Source organism: Oculina patagonica, chromosome 11 (assembly GCF_052425735.1).
Source record: "Oculina patagonica isolate OP01 chromosome 11, crgOcupat, whole genome shotgun sequence".
In the NCBI taxonomy this organism is placed as follows: Eukaryota; Metazoa; Cnidaria; class Anthozoa; order Scleractinia; family Oculinidae; genus Oculina; species Oculina patagonica.
In genome coordinates this window covers 3,972,482-3,988,340 of record NC_135768.1, presented here as the reverse complement: position 1 = coordinate 3,988,340, position 15,859 = coordinate 3,972,482, and the positions used below count along the sequence as shown (strand labels likewise).

The 15,859-nt window shown below is 41.5% G+C and overlaps 1 protein-coding gene across 3 annotated transcripts in view; it reads right to left on the bottom strand.

Annotated features, from left to right (window-relative positions):
- LOC144630568 (uncharacterized) overlaps positions 1-15,859 on the bottom strand; it is a 37,139-nt gene that overhangs the window by 2,841 nt on the left and 18,439 nt on the right. For 2 of the 3 annotated variants that reach the window (XM_078488934.1, XM_078488933.1), the window contains exons 3-10: positions 5,763-5,990; positions 5,586-5,683; positions 4,873-4,952; positions 4,687-4,784; positions 4,176-4,266; positions 3,016-3,079; positions 2,199-2,331; positions 967-1,067 (exon numbers count right to left, since the gene is read on the bottom strand). In XM_078488934.1, the coding sequence (XP_078345060.1) occupies positions 967-1,067; positions 2,199-2,331; positions 3,016-3,079; positions 4,176-4,266; positions 4,687-4,784; positions 4,873-4,952; positions 5,586-5,683; positions 5,763-5,990 (893 nt within the window). Of the gene's footprint in view, positions 1-966; positions 1,068-2,198; positions 2,332-3,015; positions 3,080-4,175; positions 4,267-4,686; positions 4,785-4,872; positions 4,953-5,585; positions 5,684-5,762; positions 5,991-7,273; positions 7,553-15,859 lie in introns of those variants that run through there. The other variant, XM_078488936.1, reaches the window with a different exon arrangement.

Below are 15,859 nucleotides of genomic sequence, written 5' to 3'. Positions count from 1 at the left end.
GTCATTGTGTGTTGTGCTCTTAGGGAAGCATCACATCCAGGGGGTTATCAATTCTCTTATCGCTTCGTACCACTGATATTAACACCAAACTAGTTTTGAAGATAGATTTTACCTTTACAGTCGAACCTCTCCGTACGGACACCTCTCTAATACGGCCACCTCTCTATTACGGACAATCTCCGATGTCCCAACAAAATTCTCATATATTTTCTTTAGAAAAAACCTCTATAATACGGACCCTCTCTAATACGGACAACGGACACCAAATCTCGGCCCCAGGGAAGAAATTCGGCGTATTAACTTAACCTCTTTATTACGGACATTACGGTGATCAGGCGATGATATTTTGTGTTCGTAATGTAATTTCCTGTTTTTGGTTACAAAAACAACAACGTAACGCTTTATTCATCTTAGACGTTTTCGGATTTGTGCTTAGTGTTAATTTTTTACCTGCAGCATTGCGTTGCAGAACATTTCGAGTTACTAAATACTTTTGGCTGTCAATGAAGTCAAAAGTGACGTCATAGTGGTGACCTCTTTAATACGGACACTTTGCTCTGTCCCTTCGGTGTCCGTATTAGCGAGGTTCAACTGTACCTTTCCGTTAACTTTTAACAAGACCCTCCTACTATAGTTGATGCACATATCAGCGTTAAACCAGAAGGGCGTGCCTGTGTGCGTGCGTGTGTATGTGTGGGGAGGGAGTGGGGGAGGGGGGAGTAGGCCGGTATATAGGCGACCGAAATTATCTGCCCATAGTGGGGAGTTTTTTAACCATTATCACCCTCTCCTGCCATTTTGGTGGACTTACTAACGCAGATGACGTTTAATGACTTTTTAAGTTTCTCTTGGCCATCCAGATTCTTTTGGTTGAGGCATTTTAAAAGAAATTCTCAAAAGGGTTTCAAACCCTGGCCTATCCCCCCCCCCCCGGCTTAACATTGATCAACGCATAAAAATGTTTACCTCGAATTCTGCCAGCGTTAAAGTAAACGTTCCCTGTTCTCCTGCTTTCCACCGAGACTGCACCTCAAGAGGACACTCGTCCGCCTCCAGAATACGACCAACTGCAGAGAGGAATACTAGTTATGCAACGCTTTCGAGTGGTATACTATGGAATATCCCACGAGTTACTTGTATTTTCTCGGTATACACACGAGCCTTTAGGCGAGTGTGTATACCAAGAATATACAAGTGACGTGGAATATTCCATAGTATATCACGAGAAAGTGTTGTGTAACTATTTTATACCATGCCATAGAAAATACGCTTACTAAATTTCGTCGAGAATAAGATCGCAGCGCACGATGGGAAGGTTGAGTTGAATACCGTCGAATATACAACGGCTTTCCTGAATTCTGATTGGCTGTATTTTCTATGGCATGGTATAAACACCAATACACCTCATTAAAACATTTACTCACGATGACCATGCAGAGAAAATGATCTTAAAAATAATGCGTGAATTGATGAGTTTTGCATTCGTGCTCAGAATTGGCGAGTATAACTGAATCTTAGCCAAAGTTTTATAACATTCAAAAAACGATTTTCCATCAATTTTGATATAGTTACGTGTTCGCTTTGACCTTGCATATGACAGCGCTTTTAAAGGACTGTTGTAAAACCCAAAAGCTCCAAAACCGAAGAAATCACATCCGTCCAATTACAACAAAAGTATGTACCAAGTATGAACCAATCAGAACTCGCCAAAGCGCGGGAAAAACATGCAACCAGTTGTAAGCGCGGGAATGGTTCGTTTCTGATTGGTTAGTGGTGTCGGAAACAAGTCGCGTGACAATTATGAGTACAAACATTATCCGCCTGACAGAAATAGCAACGATCAATTAGTATGAATCAAGATTGACACTTAATTACCGTGATAGTGATCGGAATGAATACCATTAAGGCATTGATTTCAAAACTTTGTTTTTAGGCATGTAATCTTATATATCCTTTGTAGTTGGATTTTGAGCCTTTCGCGTGAGAACCTTTGTAGTTGGAATAAACCTTTGTTTTTTATCTTTAACTGTGAAATCGTGAAGTTCAGCGCAAGCATTCACGACAGTGGCCCGGGGTTAGTGGAGTGGACATTCCACGACTATTTCCAACCAATTAGAGACCTGACTTGTAGGAAACACCAAAGAAACACAAAGTAACGTAACAAACACGTGTACATTTATAACTATTTAAACCTTTACCTTCTGAATCTGACAAACTTTCCACGAGAACAAACTTCTCAGGCGGCTCATCACTTCCATAACTGGACAAAATCATCTTTACGACATCATCGGCTCTGGTTTGACGAGATATCTGCACACATTTGTAAGTTGCCTAAGAGATAAGCCAATGAAATAAGAACGTTTGATCCAAGAATCCTTGCATGGCTAAGCTTAAACGTATATTGAAACAGTCAATCCTTCGCTGTTTGCAATTGCTTCTTTTACCGGTTCTAAATTAAATAATGTTTGTATGCATTGCACATCGACATCGCTTGTGTTACTGAAGCAGTTACAAGTCAGTGAAAATCGAACACTGAGCTACGAGAAATAGATTGTCGGTTTCAGTTCGCGGTCTCAAAACACCTGACTTGCAGAATTCAAGGCTTTCTCGCTCGACACATCATTTCTTTTTGCACTAAGAAACCTTGTCGTCTAGAATACAAGGGTGGTCAATATCGATTCTTATTTACCTCAGTAAATGATATCAAGGAGATGAACAAAAACCTGATCATTAACATTAGGATACTTAAACTTAAATTATGAATCACGCCAATCAAAATGTCCAGTTTTGCAAAATGCAAACAGCAGATCTGACCTTTCTTGTAGGCTTTTCGTGGAGTTATCGATATAAAATGATTTCTCTTGATAGAAACGCACACATCTTTACGCCAGGCCTTAAACAATGGGGACTTCGTGCCCTACTCTTTTCGAACCTGATTGTTGTGGGATCATTGACTTCCTCTAAAAAAGAGTATTAATACCGGCTTCACACAAACCTAACTATGCACAAACTTACCCCAGGGCTTAGAATTCCAGCTTGAACACGTAACAGTCCTCCACTTCTCATCTTCAGATGAAACCTAAAATGATATATAATTATTTTAGTGACTCTCTACGAACTCTTCACTTAGGATAAACGATAGTGTCCACAACTCAACTACGAGCCTCTCTTGCCAAGTTCTGTTGCTGTTCCCGATCGTTTCTCAGAGTTTATATATCATAGCATGTTTTATAATGCGCCTCACGTACCGCGATTCAATATCCCGTGGCTTGCTCGTAATCATACACAACACCATAAGAATACGGCTTTCATCTTATGCCCTGTTGGTACATATCACTGAGCCGTGTCTAAACCACGTTTCACCGCGTGTCTTTAATCAAGTCGTCATAGAAACAGCACTTTGGTATTTTAAACGCGACGGCAAACGTAATTGAGAACACCAAAATAGAACGCAGCGAATAACTGCACTCACAAACAAATGGAAAGAATCTTTTTAACAAAGAAACCAAGTACGGATAAGAAAACCAGCCATGCGGTTTTGTTGCGTGACTGCCTCATAGGATCAAGAAGTCACAGATGATTAATCTTGCGTGACTCGATCATGCATGTCCGCACGGTCCCGCGTTTTTTTTTATTTTTAATTTGTTGCTAACACCCTTTAGTGGCCCGCCATGCTATTTACGTTATAATTTTGAGGGGTTCAAGCCTTGCTGTCTGGCTTCTAGTGAATTTTCTTCCAAGAATCATGTTGGTTTTTCACAAAAAAAGACTGTGCCTCGTTAAACGATTGACCAGGTCCTGGTATATGTTAACTATATTGCGCACCAGGTAAATAATAAATTTTGAAGTGCACCATATACCGCACACTCGTACGTTTCTCAGTTTAAACAATCGTTTATAAGGGCGTTGTTTAAATTGATCAGGAAACCTTATTTCTAAAGATTCTATTGTATTGAGCGAGTCGGAGCAAAAGAAAAGTATTTTCCCTTATTTTAAGTCAAATTTGATTATGTTGATAGTGTTTAATAATTTTGTCGCAAGACAGGTTGCACGAACTCGCCGCAGCGTCTTTCATGCGTTCAAATCCAAGATGGTGGATCTGGATGCCTTAAAGACACTGGAGACGAGGTTGTGTCACGGCACCATGGGATATCGGATTAATTTCAATAACTTACTTGGCTTCTCCCGTTGCTTGACGGGATTGGATCTCCAGAGGACGAGCATCATCGGCTAATACCATCATGTGGGATATGGGGAGGCCGGAATCTGTGGTCAGAGAGAAGGAAAGAAAGTTATGAACAGTGAAAACTTATTATTGATTATTGTCGATAAATAAAAAGTCAGTCAGTCAGTTCCGTCTGTCTGTCTGTCTGTCTGTCTTTCTGTCTGTCTTGTGTAGGGTATGTCAGTCAGTCAGTCAGTCGGTGAGTTAATTAGGCAGTCAGCCAGTCAGTGCATTAATTAGGCAGTCAGTCAGTCAGCCAGTCCTTCAAACATTTTGTCTGTCCGTCCTTCCGTAAGCCAGTCAGTCAGTCAGTCAGTCAGTCAGTCAGGCAGGCAGTCAGTCAGTCAGTCAGTCAGTCAGTCAGTCAGTCAGCCAGCCAGCCAGCCAGCCAGCCAGCCAGCCAGCCAGCCAGCCAGCCAGCCAGCCAGCCAGTCAGTCAGTCAGTCATAAAACAAAAATACCTTTCTTTTGAATCCCAATTTCCACTGCAATGTAAAAGAGATTATAATCCTTAGAAAGCGCATCACACTGCTCCAGAAGCAAACGGACAAGCTCTTTACTGAAAAAAAAAACATGCAGAACAAAATGTCACTTGATACCCAATGCTATTTATAATAAATGGCGTCCGTGGATGTAATGTGCTATACCTTGTTGTCCGGTTTGTGATTTCAATACTTGTGTATTCTGTATCAGGGTTTAACACTGTTGTCTGCACTTGAACTTTCCCCTAAAAGTATCCAATAAAATCCGTGTTAATATAAAACAACAGATCCTGACTATTTGGGAACAATTTAGAGTTTGTGCTTTGACTTTCAGCTCTAAGCCCGACGTATGACTTCTCCTTCTGACTGCCATACACTTCTTTCAACATTCGTTGTGAAAATTCAGTGGTACGTCATATACATACGGTATAACCCTTGATGTGTATTATAAAGAAAACCGTAAACGTTAACACTCTAGAAACTCGAAGGGTACACGGTGCGTTTGTTTTATGTGAGATGCTCGTGATCTTCCTAGAAATAAGGTCTTCAGGAAATCCTTTTTTTTTTAACACCAATAATGCAATAATTGTCAGGTTGAAAATAAATATTTGAACGACTTCTTATTTCGGGGTATGTGAGAAAAACGACGAGGGAATATTGTGCAAATATCAGAGGACGGCCAGCGCTATGGGGCGATGAAACCGGCTCATTCGCCTTTTTTTCTTGTTTTCTGAAAAACGTTGTTACATGGCAAGTGTAAAGAATTTATTCCATGAACGAGACTTAACAGGGTACTAGGCAGCTCCCCTGGCCGTTTGAATGAGTCTAGAGCTAGTTGTCTTGTTCAGGTTATACTTTTTTCCCAAGAATATTTTTACCTTTTCTGTTTCAGACATCATTTCCTCAGCTTGCTCTTGAAGAACTTCTTGTGGAGTTTTTCGTTCCACCACATCCAAGCTCCTCAAGGAAGAATTCCCTTGAAACAAAATAACTCAAAAAATTACAAATCTGTAGCATTTTGTAATCTAGATTACTTTACTGAGACAGTAAGCTACCTTTCTGTGCGGAGTCAGGCAGTATTCCTTTCATAAGTCGTTGCATATTGGCGGGCCTGGCAGGGAGGGACCTCCTCTTTGTTCGTGGACTGGCCGCCCTGTTATTCGTGCCTGGGACATTCAGGCGAAACTGTCTTTCGTCCGGTATCGGTCCCCCGAACAACTTCAGTTCGTGAACGGCGGCCAGAAGTTTGTCACGTGATGTTGGATTTGCAACGCCGAGGCGATCTAAAACGGGACAACAAGTCACTTTATTAGCCGATGATATTTTTTTCTCGTTTTACACTTCTACGATTTGGTGAAAGAAGGTAATGTTCCATTAGCCTGAGTTTCAGGCTTTTCGAAAGCCTGATACTCAAACTAATGTTCCATAGATGTCTTGGTTTTTCCCTCTTGCACTTTCTAACCCTTGGAAGGGGAAAGGAACTGGGTACCAGTATACCACTTTTGACGAATGACCACTTTAAATATTTTGACCTGCGTACGGAAACTTGGCGTCACAAAACCCCACAAACTGATCTAAATGATCTTAATCCCTCTGATGGATAAGATATGATAATGTGTAAACAAAGACTCCTTTGCAAATTGACAGAAACTGTTGACACTATATGCCTACTGATGTAGTACACAGATCTGTGACCATGTCACGACACGGTCGCTCTACTCCATTATTTCAGCCAACATTTGAATAGATTTTAATGGATCATACTTTGCGCTGAAACCTCTGAAAGATGCTTCCAGCGGCTATAAATGTTGCGGTTTAGAGATCTTTAAATATCTAGGGCACATAAACCTCAGTTTCCTTTCGTTCACACTGTTTTATTGTAATCTCTGAAAATCCGTTTAATCCGCACGCAGTTTGTTCATTTCAGTTCGATTTGATTCAAAACCAATCCCTATACTAATAAAACAACTCTATTCTTTAGCTAAACGATCAACATAACTTAACGACATACGTTAAGCAACGGCCTGGAAATTTATAGTCTTATAGAGAGAATAGGCATTTTTGAAATGCGGTATTTTGGGATACTAAGTCAATCGACGCTCTGTTAATCCCTTATGGTTTCGTTTGTTTCGTTGACTTAAATTGCACAAAATTTGAAATTTGGGCAACAAGTCTTGTTTTTGATGCCTTAAAACATTACCTCGCATGTGTACAAATGACAAAATCGAAGTTCAAAGGAATTGCATGCCTAAAATTCTATGAAATCGAACATGTTTCGTAGCGGGCTTCCTCTCGAAAATAACTCAACTTGACTGCTTTCGATATAACTAATTAGTGCATGCAGAAATACCCAGTGTAATTTTTATAGCAAAAATAAGTCCTGGATACAATATGGCAACGGGAAATACTGAAAATGTGGCGATTAAAAGCGGTTAAACGTTTGGTTTTGTGCTGAAGAGCAAAACTGACCTTGAATTCAGTTTTGAATCGGAAATACTTCAATTGCTGTTCAAAAAACAACTCACAATTCCGGACATAGCAAGATTTTGAACCCACTATTTCTTACCTTTCGTCAATCCACAGTCAGAGAAAAAAAGACTCATGATTTCAACGAGAACAGTTCGTCATAAACTGGCGACGCACTCCGCAGACGTTTTTGCTGCTAAAATACTGGAAATATTTGTAATCGATTCCAATCGAGGTCTCACTCAAGAGTCTTGTTAATCTTCGAGATATTTAATTCCAGAGGAATGCGAAAAGACCACCATTTGCAACAGGGAAAGACCTACGTCGAAGACGACAGCAAAAGCTGGCTGTTTCGTCGGTATTTTCACAGTTCTGTGGTTGGGGTTTTCTTCAGAACAGACGTTTCCACTCAAATGGCTTCCGACAAGAGCGCCAAATATTTTGAGGAATTAGATGGAGCACGTTTTATAAATCGTTTAGCGGCCCCTTTGGCGATTACCAGGTTAATCCGAATGCTCAACTTACAGTGAAAATATTCTGTCACGTACACACATGTACGTTAGGAGTTATGGCGCAAACCCCGCAAACCGTGTGACAACTCACTCGGCTCGCCCAGTCTCGCCTCGCTCCTTGTCACACGGTTTGCGGGGTTTGCGCCCATAACTCCTAACGTACATGTGTGTGCGCCCATAACTCCTAACGTACATGTGTGTGTGCGGATCGCAAGCCGCTTTTTTATCCCTCTTGCGCCACAAGTAACAAAAAAAAGGCCTTTGACTGCTTTAACTTCCCGAAGCAGTTTCACTTGACCCCACTGTGTACCAGTCGTTGTTTGGTTGCATTATTACCTTATAAATACAAACTTTTAATTGACAAAAAGACTTGAGTGCGGATCGCAAGCCGCTTTTTTATCCCTCTTGCGCCACGAGTTACAAAAAAGGCTTTCGGCGGCACCTCTAACGGCCCGCAGCAACATAGTGCGCTAGATTTATTTTCCAATTGAACAAATATTTTTCTTTGGCATATACAACAGATGGCTGCCGCAAGATATTCGTCAGAAGTTTTGCAAGCTATGATGGAGGAAAACATCCGTGAATTTCAAAGAAACCCCCAAAGAAATTTAACTTTTTTACTGGCCCAAACAGATTTCAACGAATGGCTCCGTGTATGGAAAATGTCAATTCCCGAAAATGACCAAAACAACAAAGATCTGTACAAATTTGCAAGAAAAAACAAAAAAAAGTTTTCCGATTTGTTAGAAAGCGAAATTGAAGACTTAAAAAGCATAAAAGCCAGCTTTGGGCTTGAAGTAAAGTTTTCAAAAGAAACAAACGGTGTTACTCAGCACATGAGCCACTATTTCAGAGAAAGAGAACCCCACGTTTTCACAGAATACAAAAAAGATGAAATAAAACCAAATTTTGACAATTTTATTGAAAAAGCAAAGGGAGAAATCGAGGCTTGGTCGGAAAGAGGCTCAGGCTGGGTTATTGAAAGAATAACTGAGGCGTACATCAACGTTGCGCGTTATCAGCCATTGCGAGGTGGAACTTACTTGCCATTGCCCCCAAAATTGGCAAAAAAGAAAGCCATTATAAACGTCCGAAACATGGACAACCAGTGTCTAAAATGGGCACTAAGGGCGGCGCTATTTCCTCCCAAAGATGGGAAAGACGCCCAAAGGCCAAGCAAGTACCCAGCCGATGACGGGATAGACTACAGCGGAATCGATTTTCCAACACCCCTAAAACAGCTTGACAGGCTTGAGGCGAAAAACCCAAAACTCGCAATGAACGTCTTTGGATGGGTGGATGGCCGTGTGATTCCACTCAGAATTAGCGAAAAAGAAAAAAGCATTTCCCGTATTTGTCTTATGTTAATTGAGTCGGGCGAAACCCAGCACTACTGTTTTGTAAAAAGAGTAAGCGCACTGCTTTACGATCAGAGCAAATCACACAACAAAAAACACTTTTGCATGTTGTGCTTGACCGGTTTTTCAAGAGCAGATTTGCTCGAGAACCACGAAAAATATTGCAATGGAGTTAATGGCAGGCCGACAAGGATCGAGATGCCGGAAGAGGGGAACAACACCCTTTATTTTAAAAACTACCACAAGCAAATGAAAGTGCCTTTTGTGATTTACGCAGACTGTGAGGCATTGTTAAGAAAGATGCAAGGATGTAAACGCGAAACGTCAGAAGACCGCCAGAAGATAAAAGATAAAGGAGAAGAACTGGAAGACTTGAAGCAAAAAAGCCACACGGAAAAGACAGAACAGCACGAGGCGTGTAGTTTTTCTTATACTGTTGTGAGGAGTGACGGAAAAATAAAAAAGCCCTTTGTTTACAGAGGAGAAAAACCCATGGAAGTGTTTTTGAACTGCCTTTTAAGCGAAGAGCGACAAATAAGGCATGAATTGTCAAATCAAAGCCCAATTGTTATGACTTGGAAAGACTGGGGAAAATTCAAAAAAGCAACCGTTTGCCACATTTGCGAAGACCCGTTGATGAAACAAAACTTTTTAGACTCGTTGCCGGTTTGGATTGGGAATGAAAAGAAAAAAACTCTTGATTACTTTGGGCAGATGCACAAAAAATGTTATTACAAAAAGGAAAAAGAGGCGAGAAACCTTAAGGAGGACCATAGCTGTGAGCTGAAAAAGTTGACAAAAAAAGAACAAAAAGAGGCCGCAAAAAACCAAGAAAATTGCCTGGCTTGCAGGGTGGCCCATCACTATGAGCTGAAAAAGTTGACGAAAAAAAGGCACAAAGAGGCCGCAAAAAACCAAAAAAACTGCTTGGCTTGCCACAAACCGCTTATCCAGCCAAGCTACAAAGATGTGGTAAAGGACCATTGCCACATAACAGGGAAGTACCGAGGAGCAGCGCACAACTTGTGCAACCTGTTGATGCGAATAAACCCAAAGACGATCCAAATACCAGTTGTATTTCACAACCTGAGGGGCTATGACGCGCACCATTTAATGCAGGCGATGTCAAAGATTTCAAAAGAGGCCCAGAAAGAGGTAAAATGTGTTGCAAACAACATGGAAAAATACATCACATTTTCACTGGGCGGCTTAAGGTTCATTGACAGCTTAAACTTCCTACAAGGAAGCCTTGATTCACTTGTAAAAGGCATGCCAAAAGAGGCATTAGAAATAACAAAATCTATTTCTAAAGAAAATTACGAACTTCTTTTCAATAAGGGAATCTACCCTTACGAGTACATAGACTCTTGGGAAAGATTCAAAGAAACAAGTTTGCCAGAAAAAGAGAAGTTTTACAGCAAGCTGAACGACGAGCACATAACAGACGAAGAGTATGCACACGCTCAAAAAGTGTGGAAAACCTTTGGTTGCCGAAATCTTGGAGACTACCACGATTTGTATGTTAAAACAGACGTAACTCTGTTAGCTGACGTTTTTGAGAGCTTTCGAAAATTATGTCTTGAGAAGTATGGCCTCGACCCAGCCCACTATTACACGTCGCCAGGCCTTTCTTGGGACGCGCTCTTGAAAAAGACACGCGTGGAGCTTGAGCTACTCACGGACTATGAAATGCATAGCTTTGTGGAAAGGGGAATAAGAGGCGGAATTTCAATGGTCAGCAAGAGATACGCAAAGGCGAACAATCCATATGTCGAGGGCTTTGACCCGAGCCAGCCCAAAAAATACATAACGTACCTTGATGCGAATAACCTTTACGGCTGGGCAATGAGCAAACCACTGCCGAAAAGCGGTTTTAGATGGAAAAAGGTAATGCCAACAGAAAAAGAAATAATGACAAAAAAGGAGCAAGCAAAAGCTGGATGGATTTTGGAGGTAGACCTTGAATACCCCGCCAAACTGCACAGAGCCCACAACAGCTATCCATTAGCACCAGAGAAAAAGAAAATAAACGAAGAAAAGTTTTCACCTTACCAGAAAAAAATAATAAAAGATCTTGATTTAAAACTGCCAGACAGCAAAAAGCTCGTATTGACTCTCGAAAACAAAACCAATTACGTTGTGCATTACAGAAACCTGCAGTTTTATCTGAAACAAGGAATGAAGCTCAAAAAGGTGCACAGGGTTTTGGAGTTTGAACAAGAGGCGTGGATGGAGCCGTATATCCGAATGAACACAGAATTCAGGAAAAAAGCAAAAAGTGTCTTTGAAAAGAACTTTTACAAGCTCATGAATAACTCTGTTTTCGGGAAAACAATGGAAAACTTGAGAAACCGAGTAGACATAAAAATAGTTCGGAGCGACGAAAAATACAAAATAAGAAAACTGGTTGCCAGCCCATTGTATTCAAGGCATGTAATGTTTTCAAACGATTTGGTTGGAATAGACATGCACAAAAGCAGGCTTTTTCTCAACAAGCCGGTCTACACAGGAATGACTATCCTCGATGTAAGTAAGATATGCATGTATGACTTTTATTACAACCACCTGAAAAAGGAGTATGGACCAAAATGCGAGTTGCTTTACACGGACACCGACAGTCTTTTGCTTGAGATAGAAACAGAAGACTTTTACGCGGACATGGCAAAAAACATTGACGAGTATGACACAAGCGGATACCCGAAAAAAAATCCACTTTTTTCATCTAAAAACAAGAAAGTTTTAGGCAAAATGAAAGACGAGTGCGCGATAGAAGAAGAGTGCGAGATTACAAAAGAATTTTTTCCTGTGCTTCACACTATTTCAGAATGTGTATGTTTGAGGCCGAAAATGTACTCAATAATGACAGAAAAAGTGCAGAGTGACCGTGAAACGGTGCCTGTGGAACCCGAAAAAAATATCAAAAAAGCGAAGGGTGTGAAAAAATGTGTGATAAAAAATAAGATAAATCACAAAAACTTCAAAGATACACTTTTTCAAAACAAAGAGAGCTTTCACGAAATGCACATGCTAAGAAGCGAGGGCCACGAGATGTATTCTATAGTGGTCAACAAAAAATCGCTGTCGCCATTTGACTCAAAGCGATGGATAGCGGATGATGGGATACATACAAATGCTTACGGATATAAGCCGACATAAACAGAACGTTTAGAGCTTTTCTGAGCCCAAGGGGCTCAAGCACTAAGTGCTTGGTGGTAACTGTGTATTTGGAGGAATAATAAGCAATTCTTCACGCACAAAGCCGCGCTTGGGGCCATCGTGCAAGTAATAAAGCACTGGCTGATCAGGTTTAGTAACAGACCTTTCGATGCTGTAGACTTTTAATGACCAAATCGGATCTGTTGCCCTTTTTACGCCGCCTTCTAGCTCGCCAGGTTGGAAGAGATAGCGCACATTAACGAGAGAGGGGAGTTTTTTTTCTTTCAAGCCAACAGGTCTTGTATATTTTGAGGACGGCTTGGACGAAACAGCCTTTTCTTTGATTGCAGCAGCAGGTTTCTTGCCAGTAAGACTGGTTACTTCGTTGTTCAGAGCGGTAACAACTTCGGGAAGCCTTTTTACCCACGCTGTCGACCGCTGGCCAGATGGCAGGTTCATCTCGACACCGTACTGATAACCAAACAGGCGCCCTGCCAGTGTTTGATTAAAACGTTCAACAATAGCTTGATCTCTGTGGATATTAACACGCCCGCGTCTAATATAGGTTTTGTGATTTTCCATTTCTTTGGTAACAGCTCCCATGAATTCGCGACCAGGGTCAACTTGAAGCATCTGTGGCCATTTTAGTGCACTTCGCCTGTAAATTGTCTGAAAACCTTTTGCAACCTCAGTTGAATCTTTGGAGGTCAAAGGCTCGGCCTCTTTGTAACGGCTGGCAACGTCAACAACAGTCAGAGCGTATTTGTAAACTTTTCGCCCTCGCGGCAGTTTGTCGTGTGGCAGAAAAAGAAGGTCCGCCTGGTGGACCGCGTTTGGAGTAGAAACATCGAATTTTGGGCGAGGAACGTATCGGGGTGCCGGAAGGTAGATCTGCCAAAGGGCCTGCTTAACGAGCCACTTTTTTGCGGCATCTTCGGAAACCTTGGCGGCCTCGGCTAATTTTTTTATCGCGGCAATTCCTTTCCAGTAGCCCTGGGGGCTATAGTAGACTTTTGAGATCTTTGCATCCATGCGAGCACTTCGTGCGTGTGTCACAACGTGACTGTGTATACAAGAAAAAAAGAAAAGTTTAAAGAAACCGAAAGGCAGCGTACCCAAGTGCAAGCGCGCCAGCGCCAACAAACATCAGTTCACCTTGTTTCTGCTGCTCACTTGGCTGATAAAAGTCAGAGAACTTGGGTTCTTTCGGAGGAATCATTTGTTTGTCAGGATGTGCCTGGTTGTAGAGTTTGAAAGCGTAGTCAGTGTTTGTGAAGTTCTGTTTGGCCTGCTCTTTTATTTCCGCGTTGGTCTGTATCCAGTCGAGGAGCTTGGTGCGGTCGCGAGAGTATTTAGCGTAAGCTGCCTGGTAAGCCTCAAGAGCTTTGTCGTGTCTTTCTTTTTCTTTTAAAGCGGCGTCATCTCCGCCACCCAAAGCACGAGCAAGGTAGTTGCCGCCAATGAAAGCAGCAGCGTTTAAGATAGCGCCGCCAGCCATAATAGCGATGCTTGCCATTTTTGAACTTTGTTAATATATTATTAACATTTTTTTAATTGGTGGGGAGAATTTTCTGGTCCTCGAGATACTGTTTAAGTGCAACGCTGCCAGCCATGACGGCTGTGAACTTTACATAGTTCATAAAACTGCTGCTTGGGTCGGATGTGAAGTTTTCTTTTACAACTTTTTTGGCAGCCCAGCCGATTCCGGCGGCTAGACCTGTAATGGTGGCGGCATCCATGAGTGTTTTCACGAGCTTGTTGTCGGACATGACAGTTAAGTATAAAATAAGAAAAAATATTCAATTGAATTGAATATTATTCTTCACCGTTTTGCGAAGCAAAGTTTGCAACTTTTTTACCTTCATTGTAACCTAATTCTCTACCTTTTTTAAAAATTGTATCCTCATCCTTTTGCAACAAAATAGCGGTTTTAACGCATTTTTTGGAAAATTCAAACCAAAGTAATGCAATGCCGGCCATAGCTGCACCTTTAACAAGGCCATCAAGAATAAAATCAAGGGACATTGTCGGTATAATAAATGAAAAATAAATATTCAAAAGAAATTTTTTAATCCATTGGACGGATTCCTCTTTTTGGTTGCGGGATTCTCGATGCCGCAGGTGCCTTTGGCACTCTCTCTCTTTCTGAGTTTTCAACACTTTGCGAAAATGTGCCTTCGTTTTTCTCTGTTGTAACTTGAGAGTCAGCAGGAGCATTTCTTATTTTATTGAAAAAGGCTCTGATGTCTTCGCGTTTGACATAAGTTGTAATAATTGTAACGCTCAAACCAAGCAAAGAGATCCATTGGGTTGTGCTTAAACCGCGGGAAGCAGCCTCGGGTGTCTCTTCGGGAGCAGTTACCTTTTGCTTCGCAGCGGCAGATTTCTTTTCTTTGTCTTTTGCAATGATTGCCTGGGCATCAATCGCAGCTTTTTTCTGTGCTTCACGAGCCTGTTTTGTTTTTTCAGCTGCAAGCTTGCCAGCAGCCACTCGCTTTGGATTTTTGGCAGGCTTTGTTGCTGGAGTTGTTGAAGTAACTTGTTTCTGTTCTTCTTGAGCGATCGGAGTTTGTGATTCACGTTGTTCGAGCTCAGCCATTATATAATGAGAAAAAAATAATATTTAAATGAAAAATGCTCAGCAAACTTTCTTGGTCAGCAATTTTTAAGCATTGTTCAGTAATTACTTAGCATTTTCTTAGCATTTCTCAGAAAAATCTTCAGTAGTGTGTGTCTCCGCATCTTTGGAAGCACCTTTGGTGTGCGACTTTGTAGCTTCGTTTAAATCAATGTGCTTTGTTGTGATGAGCGCAGCATTTGCAACGGCAAGAAAGCGGCCGCATTTCAAAGCCAGACCGCCTGCCAAAGTGGACAGCTCTTTACTGATAATGTAGTCGTTTTTGAGTTCCTTTTGATAATCATTGACGTCCTTGATATTTACGGCCATACCAACGACTTTGGTTACAAGAAAAATAAAGCTGTCAATCAAGCTGTCGGTTGTTTTGGATCCAACGTATGCCTCATATCTCTTTAAGTACTTTTCAACTTCTTTATCTGTCAAGCGCTTCACCTGCTCGTGTGTCAGTTGCACACCGATTGCTTCTTTGGCTTTTCCTGTTGAAACAAGGATTGCAAGCTGTTCACGCAAAGCAGGAATGTCAGGGCCTTGAATGAGTGCCATAGCGCTTTCTGTACTTTCTGGTTCAGCTCCTAGCAGTTCCATTACGGAAGCTAATTCTTGTTCACTTGCAGCGTCCTTGACGCTCTCGGAACGGGAAGTTGCGAACGGGTCAGCCATTTATTACTCTAAAAAATATGTTCAATAAAAAAATTTTGTGCCGTAAGGGTGGCGATGAGAAATGACAAGATGCGAAAACTTATTTTTTTTTAGCTTTAAAATGATTTCTTTGTAATCCTCATTGGCAAGTTCGCCAGCGTAATCCTCAAAGATTGCCTTCGTGGTCTTGGCAGAGGGGGTGTAAAAGAAAACGATTGCCGCAACATTTTCGCGGAATGAGGAGGTTATGCTTGTCAATTTTTGAGTTAACACCCATAAGCTTAAACCTGCGTGGCGAGCAGAGAAAGCAAGATTCACCAACTCCCCTGTTCTTCCTTTTACATCTTTCGAAGCAGCACAGTCGTCGAGGATGATAAGCGTGT